The 12,395-nt window shown below is 36.9% G+C and overlaps 1 protein-coding gene across 6 annotated transcripts in view; it reads left to right on the forward strand.

Moving 5' to 3' along the window:
• Positions 1-12,395, forward strand: part of SYNJ1 (synaptojanin 1) — an 82,213-nt gene that overhangs the window by 52,057 nt on the left and 17,761 nt on the right. For all 6 annotated transcript variants that reach the window (XM_069472336.1, XM_069472340.1, XM_069472339.1 and 3 more), the window contains 8 exons: positions 392-532; positions 820-1,012; positions 1,284-1,442; positions 1,663-1,819; positions 2,414-2,531; positions 2,632-2,847; positions 5,800-5,878; positions 8,877-9,039. In XM_069472336.1, the coding sequence (XP_069328437.1) occupies positions 392-532; positions 820-1,012; positions 1,284-1,442; positions 1,663-1,819; positions 2,414-2,531; positions 2,632-2,847; positions 5,800-5,878; positions 8,877-9,039 (1,226 nt within the window). The remainder of the gene's footprint in view (positions 1-391; positions 533-819; positions 1,013-1,283; positions 1,443-1,662; positions 1,820-2,413; positions 2,532-2,631; positions 2,848-5,799; positions 5,879-8,876; positions 9,040-12,395) is intronic.

A 12,395-nucleotide genomic window follows, 5' to 3' on the forward strand; every position in this document is an offset into this window, starting at 1 on the left:
TGAGCATCCTTGGATTTTGGTATTTGAGGGAGGTCCTGAAACCAATCCCTCATAGATACGAAGGAATAACTGTACTTATTTATGACCTTAATGAATACTTCAAGAAAAAGGAAAATGTATAATATAGCTTTAGATTACTCACTTGGGGAGTAGTCATTTAATAAATTGTGTCAGTGTTTTCTTTGTAAAGGAGTAGGAGATTAGATTTGTAAGTGTGGTGGTCTTTGGCTAAATTTTGGGTTTTCCTTTTTAAAAGAAACGAAAACAGGGTTCGTAAAGATTTCAGTCTTATGAAATTTGGCTAGATGAAGGTATAATTGACAATTATCATATAAAATAGGCTGTGGTCAATATCTTTTTAAAAGATTCCCTTTTTAATATTTTCTGGTAGCACAACAAATCAGAAGCTCTGGGCTGTGGAACTTCAGAAGACAATCTCCAGAGACAACAAGTATGTGCTGCTGGCTTCTGAACAGTTGGTGGGCGTCTGTCTGTTTGTTTTTATCAGACCACAGCATGCTCCTTTTATCAGGTCAGTAAACAGAACACTCTCCTAAGGCTACTTCCTACCATTAAATAACAAGAAAAAGGCCTAGAATGTTTGTTGCTTCAGAGAAACATTTATCCATAGTTCTTGTTTTTAAATGAGTTTTTGATTAAAGAGTCACTAATAGTTTCACTGTACTGTTTCATAGGCTTTCTCTCAAAGTACCATATGATATATAGTTATATGATTATATATATATCTATTCCTAATTTCTGATGCACACAAAACTATTAAAATTTCAAATCTGTGATTTAGAATTCTTTGTTTTAAAGGGATGTTGCAGTTGATACTGTGAAGACTGGAATGGGAGGTGCAACTGGAAATAAGGGAGCCGTTGCAATCCGAATGCTGTTCCATACAACCAGCCTTTGCTTCGTCTGTAGCCACTTTGCTGCAGGGCAGTCACAAGTCAAAGAAAGAAATGAAGATTTTATAGAAATAGCACGAAAATTGAGTTTTCCTATGGTAAGCTCTTGCTGCTTGTTATTGAAGATAAAACTTTGAAATGTATTTTAATATACCCCAAATTCTATATCAGTATTTTTGAAAATTTAATTCCTAGAACATCAGCAATATTTACCTAAGTAGATACTTCATGTGTTAATATAATACTATTGAGCTAAAGAAACAGGACAGGGAAGGAGGGTGTAAGCATATCTGAGGCAAAGAAATAGTTGTAATACATTTTTTAAAAATAAACTGTTTTGAATTTAAAATTCTATCCCATTGCTTTCAGGGAAGGATGCTGTTTTCCCATGACTATGTATTTTGGTGTGGTGATTTCAACTATCGAATTGATCTCCCTAATGAAGAAGTTAAAGAACTCATAAGACAGCAGAATTGGGATCTTCTTATAGCAGGAGATCAGCTTATCAATCAGAAAAATGCTGGACAGGTATATTCATACTTGAGAAGATACTTGCATTGAGAAGAAGGGGATTTGGGGTCATGAAATATGCTTTCTTTAATCATTTTTTTAATTACTTGAAATTTCTTTATATTTAAATATGCATCTGTAGGCAAACAAATATAAAATTACCTTTACTTTGATGACCTGAATAAAAACATACTTTTTTGTGTTTTGGAATAACTTACTTTGTATATATTTATTTTAGATTTTTAGAGGATTTTTAGAGGGAAAAGTAACCTTTGCTCCGACATATAAATATGATTTATTTTCGGACGACTATGACACCAGTGAAAAGTGCCGTACCCCTGCATGGACAGACCGTGTCCTCTGGAGAAGAAGGAAATGGCCTTTTGATAGATCAGGTTGGGAAATGGACTTCTTTATTTAAATGAATGAATGCAAATTTTATGAGGAAGAAGGGAACTATATAAAATAAGAGGAGAGTGATTTTTTTCAATAATTATCTAGAATAGAATATATAAAATTTACATATAAAGACAGATTTTTAAAAATATTCTCATCTGTTTATAATTTATTTAATTTTTTCAGTGTATTTTCATATAATTTCATATAAACGGAATCAAGGAAATATTTTTGTGAAATTTTCAATTGAATGTTAATTCAGGTTTTTAACTTAAATAACTAAAGTGGTTTGTATATATTTTGAACTGCCACTTATCTGTTGCATTATTTAGGAAGCACTGTTTGGTCACAGGCCTTTAATCTTAGAAATAAAGCCACATCTTCATTTTTACTAAGTAAAGAATAAAAATGGTAACTTTACCAAAAACCTTTCTAATTTAAAGGTATCTAGACTTCCTGCCTATTAGCAAATGTATCTGGCATTCCAGCCTCAGACCACTGAAGCTCATGAAAGAAAGGAGGTATCTCTTTGCTCCACATGGCCTGTCATGCTCATATGGCTTCTCTTGTGTTTTGTTTTCTTCTGACTGCAGCTGAAGATCTAGATCTTCTAAATGCTAGTTTTCAAGATGAAAGCAAAATCCTTTACACATGGACTCCTGGCACCTTGCTGCACTATGGAAGAGCTGAGCTGAAGACTTCTGACCATAGGTTTAAACAATCTCAGTATTTCTAACGGTGCTTGAAATTTGTTTGAAATCCACCCATTTTAAAACCTTTCTAATACATTTGTCTTCCTTTATGCCTTAAGGCCTGTCGTTGCCCTGATTGATATAGATATATTTGAAGTTGAAGCTGAAGAGAGGCAAAACATTTATAAAGAAGTAATTGCAGTTCAGGGTCCACCAGATGGCACAGTATTGGTCTCAATCAAAAGTTCTTTACCAGAAAACAATTTTTTTGATGATGCCTTGATTGATGAGCTCCTGCAGCAGTTTGCAAATTTTGGTGAAGTTATACTCATAAGGTGAGTAAAATATTTATTATCTAAAAGAAGCTCATGATCCATAAATAATAGTTTCTGTATTAGAAATCACTTTATTTAGTGTTTGAATAGTATTTAGTCCCAAACTAAAGAAAATTACTGTATGTATTATTCAATAGGTTTTGAAACTGAATTCTCTGCTTATAAAGTTTAAATGAAGAATGAAACTTTATATGAGCAATTAAAGACAAAAATATGTGCAAGCTTAGCTGTGACCTCTCAAGATTCCTATATGATAGAACATATAGCAAATCCCTACAACAGAATAAAGCTGTGATTGCTATTATTTTTTTAAGGGGAGATCAGAGTAGAGTAGAGTGACTTTTCTCCCCTCGGTTTACGAAATTTGATGTTTTAAGTAATTTTAAGTATGTTTAATTTCTAACCAACAGAGATGTGATGAATAGTCAGGAGACATTCATTCCAGTCTTGATTTCTCTCATTGACTTAACCATCTGCCTTTTGCAGAACCAAAACCCTCTTACCTTATTTTGAAAATGTTCTCTCCACGTGTACAGCAATGTTGAGAGATTGAATGGTGTGTGTGTGTGTGTGTGTGTGTGTGTGTGTGTGTTTTTGAATTCCATAGGGAAAGAGATACTATTAAATTCCTTTCAGTGCTGGTCATCTGGTTATTTAGCTATGTTTTATAGATATTTCCTGGGCAAATTTCTATATTAGGTGCTCTGGAAGAGCAGAGGAGACATCAAAGATGTAACTCCTGCTTGCAATCTTTTTGGGAGGATCAGCACATGTGTAATGGCTTCCCCACATCCTACACAGCATAGTCCACAGAATTAAGATGATATGGCTTCTGTAGAGTGAAAATTATGCCTAAGACACTTCAAGTCCTTTCAGAGTTTAAATGAGCAAATGGAAAAGAAATTGTATCTAGACTTCCCTCAAATCTTTTGACAAAGATATACCCCCAAAGCTTTAAAATGAAACAAAACAAACGATTTGCAAAATCTTAAGGCTGTAGGAAGTACATAGTGAGATCTCCAAGTTTACAGATGAGAGTAAGTTTTGCCAAGTACAGAAATGCCAGACTGCCCGAAGCATCATGTGGACTGTGTGAGTGGGCAGCAAAGTAGCAGATGAATGTCTTCATGAGCAAATGCAAAATATTGCAGTGAGCTAGAATCCAAACTGTATAGAGATGAAGACTCTAATATGGAAAAAGACCTGACTTTATAACCCAGTCTCTAAGAACTTGGTGTTAAATTGATGCCAAAAGCTTTCTCCCAAATGCTTGTCATCGTTAGGAAAAAATGCTGGTAAGAAAATAAGGCATTACCCTAATATTATAAAACCATGAGGTGTCTCCACACCTGGAATATTCTGGTTGTTACACCCCAAGACAACCAAGTTGGAAAAGAAGCAGACACTGAGAGTCAACAAGGGGGGCACTACTGTTAAGCTGTGAGATGACACCTTTTGGTCTAGACTAAGACAACCATTAAGGAGTGACTGAAGCCTGTAAATCCCTGTATATTTAAATAAGAGCTTCCTTGGAAATGTGGATGGGATAAATTTAGATGCATATAGATCTTTACATTGAGGGAAAGGTCTAGACGCCTTTACCCTAGTGAATGAAAGCAGGAAGGAAATATAGCTTCCAAAAGGACCTATATAAATCCATGGATGTAAGAACCAGGATCCCTTGTTTAAAGTTAGAAATGTATAAGGGGCACATTGCTAGTTGAGAATAAAGACCAAGAGATTAGCCCTGCTCTGAGACCATAAATGCTTTGGTACCACTATCAAAGAACAAAGAATGTTTGGGGTTGGGGAGGTGGGACTGGCACAGCATAGGTGCAGCTTTACAGTGGTGATTATAACTTTTGGTGGAGGGATATTCCCCATTGCTAACAATTTGGAAAAAGATACCTTCATGGTAGTTAGGTGACAATGATGGCCCCGTGTATTTCAAATGATAGCATCCTGCAGTTTAATAACTTTATGCCAAAGAAATTGCATCAATTACCTTGGTCATGTTGGAGTGATTGTAGAAGTCTGTTCCAGACCCTTGATTTCAATAGGGGTAAAGTACTTTTGTTTTTGGCCTTTTCCTCTTAATATCCATAATTCGTACTTTTGAGTCCTAGTTAGAGAGAGACTGTGTGTGTACGTACATGTGTAAATGTTTACCCCTCTCCCATCTTTGGAAAATCTGCAAGGATTTCTGAACTTGTTTTATACAGTTGGGAGTAGTTCAACTTGTAAAATTGTTTCTATAAATAAGACTGATAATGTTATAATTGGTTCTTTTTTACATTGATAACCTTATTACGTATCGGTGACCATCCTCTTTAGAACTACTTATAATGTCCTTTTTATTTTTATCCTTTTGAGGATTTTTAATTTCGTAAGTATAAATTTAGAGTTATAGCAAAACCATTAAAGTCCTCAGAGAGTAAATGTCTTGTCAATGACTAAAGACAAGGATCACAACCTAAATTTTGTTTTGTTTTTTTTTTTCACTGACAACTTCCTGTCACCTTTCTTGATAACAAGTAATTTTCTAGAGGGAAGTCATTGAGACAGTAAAAATATATAAGTGCTGGACTATGAGGTCAGGAGACTTGAATCCTAGCCCTGTAACTTACTCTTCTTGTAGGATCCCTTTGAACAAGTCACTTAACCTCTGGCTCTTTTTTTCTTGTCAATGAAAGGAATGGATTGGATTATAGTAAGGATCACAGATGGTAGTTCTCAGGCCCATTTCTTCTGGCTATTCCTTTAGCGTAGTATCTGCTATGGGATTTGAATGCTTTTAGGGGAAGACTGCCCTCTCCAGGTCACCCCCAGCCCTACTGCTCTCCCTCTTTGACTTTTTTTCTTCCAGGCCTCTGTAGGTCCTTGTTGATCAGTAATCATTGGGCCAGTTATATCTAAGACATTAATTACAGTTTTTTATTGTTTTTCTTAAAGATTTGTAGAAGATAAAATGTGGGTCACATTTTTGGAGGGAAGCTCTGCCTTGAATGTTCTGAGCCTAAATGGTAAAGAGGTAAGGTAGCATTTGTTGACTCTAAACCCTTCTGAAATTAAATGTGTGAAGATTACACAGTATTTTTATAGACATGCAGCAAGATTATCTAAATGTATTTTCAGTTAAGGAGGGTAAAAGATCTTATGGTATGCTTGAGGAATTATTTAATATTTTTGATTTAGACTAGGTCTCCGACTAGCATGGGGTTATTTTGGTCCTTCCCTAGCGATATTAACCATTTTTTAAAATTTTAATTCTTATTTTAATTTAATTCAATTTTATTTTATTTCTGGAGACAGTCTGGCTAGTGTGCAGTGGCGTCATCATAGCTCACTGCAACCTCAAACTGCTGGGCTCAAACAATCCTGCATCCGCCTCCTGAGTAGCTGGAACTACAGGCACACGCCACCATGCCCGTCTGATTTTTCTATTTTTAGTAGAAACGCGGTCTCACTCTTGCTCAGGCTGGTCTTACGCTTCTGAGCTCAAGTGATCCTTCGCCTCAACCTCCCAGAGTTCTAGGATTATAGGCGTGAGCCACCACACTAAGCCTGAGATATTAACCATTGATGTAGACCAATAACAAAACATGTTTATCACCTAATTTGATTCTTATCATATTTTATGATGTAAAAAGTTTTAAATTTTTAATTGGGGGTAGATATTCTGGCTCATCTGTATAGTAGAAAAGATTTCTATCAGATGAAGAAAATGCTTTATTTGCAAGAAAACAAAGGAGGAACATGCTCATTCCCAGGAATTTTTTTTTATTGCTTTGGGTTATGGTACCCAGTTATCTTTTACAAGGATAGCCAAAAATAACAAATCCCTCCCATAGAGGCATTTTAGAAATTTTTAGTTAATGGAGATATTCCTAACCTATGCTTTGAAATGTTATTGATGGGGGAAATTTACATGAATAGCCTAGGATAGTTTTACTTCTCTGTAGTACTGCATCTGCATTTTTTCTGAATTCTTTCAGACAAATCCTAAATTTCTAAGTATATGGTCAGTACAAAGAATGGACTACAATCCAGGCCAAATTTCTCCAACAATGGGCAGCTCCGTAAAGATTTTCCTGAGCTTCCTCTTCTGTTGCATTACTTCAACTTCCTTGGAGAAATAAATTTCTATGCATATATTGCTTTTGAAATAGATTTTGTAGGGTTTTGTTTTCCTGAATGTAATACTAATATGCTCATGCAAAATCATATATCAAGAAATATGGAAAAGTATAAAAAATAATGACTACTCATAATCCTACAGCTATGAAATAATTTCTCTTAACCTTCATATAAGCATATGCATGTATTAATGCAAATGGGATTTTATGTATGTGTATATACACACACATATTAACACAAATGGTATATACATATACACAGATGCATGTACAAACACAAATGAGACCATGTTATAAATGCTGTTTTTTTCACCACCTCTGTACTTGAGTCTGTGTCATGGACATCTTTCCATATAAACAAATATGTCATTTTTAATGGCTGCATAAATTTCATTACGTGGATAAATATATAAATTTATATAAGCAAACTCTTATTAGTAGACATCTAGATTGCTTCCAAATTTTGATTATTAAAACCAGCATTCCAGGGAACCCCTGTGTACCTTCTTGAGTATTTTCTTTTCTGTCATCTAAATTTCTTTTCATTTGGCCCGGATCTCTACCAAGTGGTTATTTCTAAGGAATTACATTTTAAATGGCCATGATGGTGATCCAGGCTTAAGAATGCTTGTTAGTATTCTTTGATAAATATAAAAGAACTTGTTGACTTTAAAAAGTAATATAAAAATAAAAAATAATATATAATCTCTAAAGCATGTTGCTAAGTTCTGAAATTGAAGTGATTTTAATGCTCAGATCTAATAAGCAAGTAAAGGATTATGAGTTCTTAGGACTCTGACTTCAAAGCTCAGTGTGGATGCTAAGTGACTATTAAACACAGCTGTGCCGTTCAGGTCAGCTGATTTCAGTCTCTCCATCATTATGCCTTCTAGAAATTCTAATATCAGTAACACTTGCAGCCAAGGAAGATCAGTACCCACAGAGGTGCCACTGTCAGCACAGCATATTAGTCACAGGTGCACAGCTTATTTGCAGTTACCAAAAATGTTCACATCTTGTTCACGTCAAGAAACTCTTCAAACAGAGGAAGTTGGAACTATATGGGAGAGAGCTTACAATTTAGAAAGCACGTTTGTTATGTGTATATGGGTTTTAAATGAGAAGTTCTTTCTAGTACACTATTTTTCCTTAACTGTGGAGTCTTACAGTTATCAGCAAGTTTTTTAAAAGTATTTTTAAAAAACACATTGACAGGACATGGTATATAACTGCATTTTAATGTGTTGGTTGTTTTAGATTATACTGTAGTCCAAAAGCCACTCAAATTTATAGGAAAGGCAGAGTGCCAGTTTCACAGGTAACAGTCATTCTGTTTTTAGAATGATTAACTTTGTTAAAGATTTAAAATGGTCTTCAGTTCTCTCAGTATTCTGGCATTTGAAATGCTAAAACTGTACAGGTTAGCACATAGCAGCTGACAATCCAGCATCTCCATATGCCAGATTAGGAAAGACCAAATGAACAGGTAACGTATTTTAAAGATTTTTCTACTGTCTCTTCTGTAATTGTTTGGTGTAAAAACAATTACTTAAACTCTGGATCAAAATCAAAGGAAACATAAAATTATGTAGCAGAATTATCTGTGAATTTACACATAGCCAGGAAAAGATACTCTGTAGCAAAAGAAACTGGAATCTTGAAGCCTAGAAAAGAAGATGTTTATTTAGCACCACTGGCTTTTAAAGGGAGAACTGGAAACAACCTTTAAACTAGTTAAAAATTTAATACGTGTGAAAGAATTCTGTTGAATTGAGTCTAATTAAATTAACTGTCTCTACCATTGCATAGGATAACTAAGGCAGCCTCTTTCTTCCAAAATGGTTAATTTTCATGTTAATGAATTTTTATTTTATATCTGTTTTGCTCAATTAGTTATTGAATCGGACTATAACTATTACTTTAAAAAGTCCAGACTGGATCAAAAATTTGGAAGAAGAGATGAGTTTAGAGAAAATTAGCATTTCATTACCATCGTCAACGAGCTCTACCCTGCTTGGTGAAGATGCGGAGGTCACAGCGGATTTTGATATGGAAGGTTTGTTTGTTGAACACATTTGCTTTTGTAGTTCTAGATAGATTTTCTTCCCATCTGCAAAGTCTTAGTATACAAGTTTATCTTTCTTCATCTTCTTGGGACACACATAGCAGTATTAGTTAGAATTTATTTTGCATTGTATTATGTTTGTTTTGCTTGCTCTTAGGCTTTAAATGTATTTGCCATCCTACCATTAAATATTAAGGGTTTTACAGATATTAGTTTATATTTTTGTGTGATAATAGCCCAAATTGGTATTTTTGGTGAATGCTTTAGTCACAATATTTAAAGTTGAGGTAAAAAAGTAGAAGTTCCAAGTGGGTATTCTGACAACAGAAATGTGTTTAAAATAATTATTACAAAAGAGGGTATGTTTCAACATAATTAAAAAAGACTTAAAGTGGCTAGGAACACATACATTTGAAACTGAAGCCATCCATATAAATGTAACCGTTTATTTGGGATATAATGATTTCCTTAAACATGGTTAAAAAATGCATTTTTAATACTATAAGCTGTATTATCCTAGCACATTTTTCATTAAAATGCATACCTTAGGGCTGGGTGTGGTGGCACATACCTGTAATCCTGGCACTCTGGAAGACTGAGGCAGGAATATTGCTTGAGTTCAGGAGTTCAAGACCAGCCTGAGCAAGAGCGAGACACCAACTCTAAAAATAAATAAATAAATAAATAAAATAGAAATGCATACCTTAGTTTATAAAATGATAATATATCATATTGTGATACCCTCTCCACCTAGATATCACATTCAAGAGTTAAACATCTTTCAAGATTATCTCCAGTTTTCATATTCTCTGTTCATTTGTTTACTTAGTCCACACATATTTATGTGCCAGGTATATGCTAGGTGCTGGAAATTCAATAGCTGTGGTCCTTGCCCTCCTACAACTCACAGTTTATTGGGTGTTACACACAATTAAGCAGGCAATTATAATAAAGTGAGATAAATGTGACAATGAACGGTGCTGTGGTTGCTCATGGGACAGTTGCCTCACCTGGATTTGGGAAGTTGGGCAAAGTTTCCCAGAGGAATTGAAATTTAAGTTGAGAATCCAATGACTTGGGGAGAATTGGATTAAGGAAGGTAGAGAAGAGTGATCCCAGGAGAAGGTATGTCCACAGGCCCCAGGGGGAGAAAGAGAATCTAAATTGATGAGGCAAGCATGTTTGTGAGGGAGTAAATGAAGGAAAAAATGCAGGGAGAAGAGTAGGTGTGCAGTGAAAGATGAAGTTAATTTTGAACATGTTGAATTTGAGATGTCTGTGGAGTCAGTCAAGTCAGTGTCAGCTGTTGAGTATGTGGGTCTGGTGCTCAGGAAAGAGCTCTGGACTCACAGGGAAGCTCTGATGGCCAATAAAGCCATGGACATTTTATTTCTTTGCCCAGTAGTGTCACGTAGAGATAGGAGAGAATGAATGGAATATGGAGAAACACAGAGTCCTCGGATCAGATGTGTAGAAACACAGAATTTAAAGCTAGACAGAAGGTGGCCATCCATAAAAGGAATATGAGAAGAAACAATAAGAAATGTTACAGAGCCATTTTGTGCTTAAAAATCAATGGAAGGAAGTGGAACAAGGAAGGGAGAGTAGTCAGTGGTGTCATGTAGCACAGCGAGATGAGGAGAAATGAGGACAGAAACTTGTCCTCCTGATGAAGTAACATGGAGGGAAGCTGTTAGTGACATTCATGAGAATAATGTCTGGTGTGGTGAAGCCAGATGGTGGCAAATTGGTATGGGTAGAAAGTGGAGAGGGTGTCTGTAGACAGCTCTTCAAGGAAGTTTGGCTGAGACTGGGGGAAAAGAGAGAAGAGAAGGAAATTGCTCCAGGGAGATAGGGGATCCAGGGATGGTTGTTTTTAAATGGGAGAGGCTTGAGAGTGCTTGGTGCTGATGGAAAAGTGCTGGTAGAGGGGAAAGGGCTGACAATATTGGGGAAGGGCAGGGCCGAATTAGAGCAAGGTCACTGAGAAAACCGAGGTGGGTAGGACACATTCGTCATCCGCAGATACCTGAGTGCCAGCCACGTGATGAGACTTGGGCTTAGGGCAGGCTGTTGTAGAGGGTGTTCCCTTCATAAGACACCTCTTTTCTCTGTGAAGGTTAAGTGTTGAAGTTATCTGCAAGAGAGAGGCAATCCACAGTTTCAGGAAAGTTGAGAAGCTTTGAGATAAAGCTCCTGAGGAGAAGGGGTGAGGGGGAGAGCCAACCTGGAAATTTCATGGAGTTGCCAGGCAGCTTTGGGAGCCCAGAAGAGACAGAGAAGCACACATTCTGTGTGACTGCTGTCATCTGGACTGTGTCTAGATGGACTTCTTTAGCAGCAGCACTCAGCAGCCCAAGTGCAGCTATGGAAAGAGTAGAAAGTGGAATCAGGCAGGGCTGGGGTTTGGTCAGGCTGGTAGGATGGAAGAAGAGTGGGTTAGGGGAATGTCGAAGTGAAGAACTGTAGAATCTGAAGCTAGACACAGAAGAAAGCAGAATTGGATGAGGGTGAGAATTAGAGGGTTCAAGCCCTGGGTCCTGATGACGTCAAAGGAAGAAAGAATGACTGAGGGAGAGAACTAAAAGGCTGAGAGGCTGTGGTCAGGATGTAGGGTTGAGTTTATTTCAGAGGTGGTGTAGTTCAGAGGGGTGTGTGTGTTGTGTTAGGAGTGGAGGTAATTGTCAATAAGAAAGAGACCAAGGCATTTAGGTTGTCGGACGGGTTGTCCACACGGACTTTGATGTCACGCAGAAAGATGAGAGGGCCCCACTTACCACCCTGCTCTCTGCTTAGTCCTCAACGAACAGGTTCAAGAGACAGAAGAATGGAGATTGGAGATTACTGTAGCAAGTGGAGGTGGAGGCTGTTACATAAATTCCTGATGGCATAGTCTCAAAGCAATAGGACTTTTTGTTCAGGGTTGGAAGATTAATGTCCTGGAATTGGAATTAGGTTGCAAAGGGGTATCCTGACCCACTTTCCAATCCTGAGGGAAGTGGATATAAGGAGACCTTGGGAGAACCGGTGTTCAGTTAAAGCAAAAGAGGGTCTTTGTGGGGTAGGGGTTATGCCAGAGAGGAGACTTCTGGGGAAGGCTTGTGGCTGCCTGAGAGCTTGTTGACCCTAGCACTGGACTTGGGTTGGGCAGGGGAGCAGGGCAGTTCCACAGAGCGCAGTGGACAGGTTTGGAGGGACAGCAGAAAACTTTTGAGCCAGCTCTACAATAGCTGCTCAGAGGAATATGAGCACTGAGCCACCCCAGCTCCACGTGGTTAGTGTCCTGGCATCCTGTTGCTCTGAAATAATAGGTATCTTTATATTATATATTCCTAATGTGCTTAATC

The sequence above is a fragment of the Eulemur rufifrons genome, chromosome 7, assembly GCF_041146395.1.
Source record: "Eulemur rufifrons isolate Redbay chromosome 7, OSU_ERuf_1, whole genome shotgun sequence".
Lineage (NCBI taxonomy): Eukaryota > Metazoa > Chordata > Mammalia > Primates > Lemuridae > Eulemur > Eulemur rufifrons.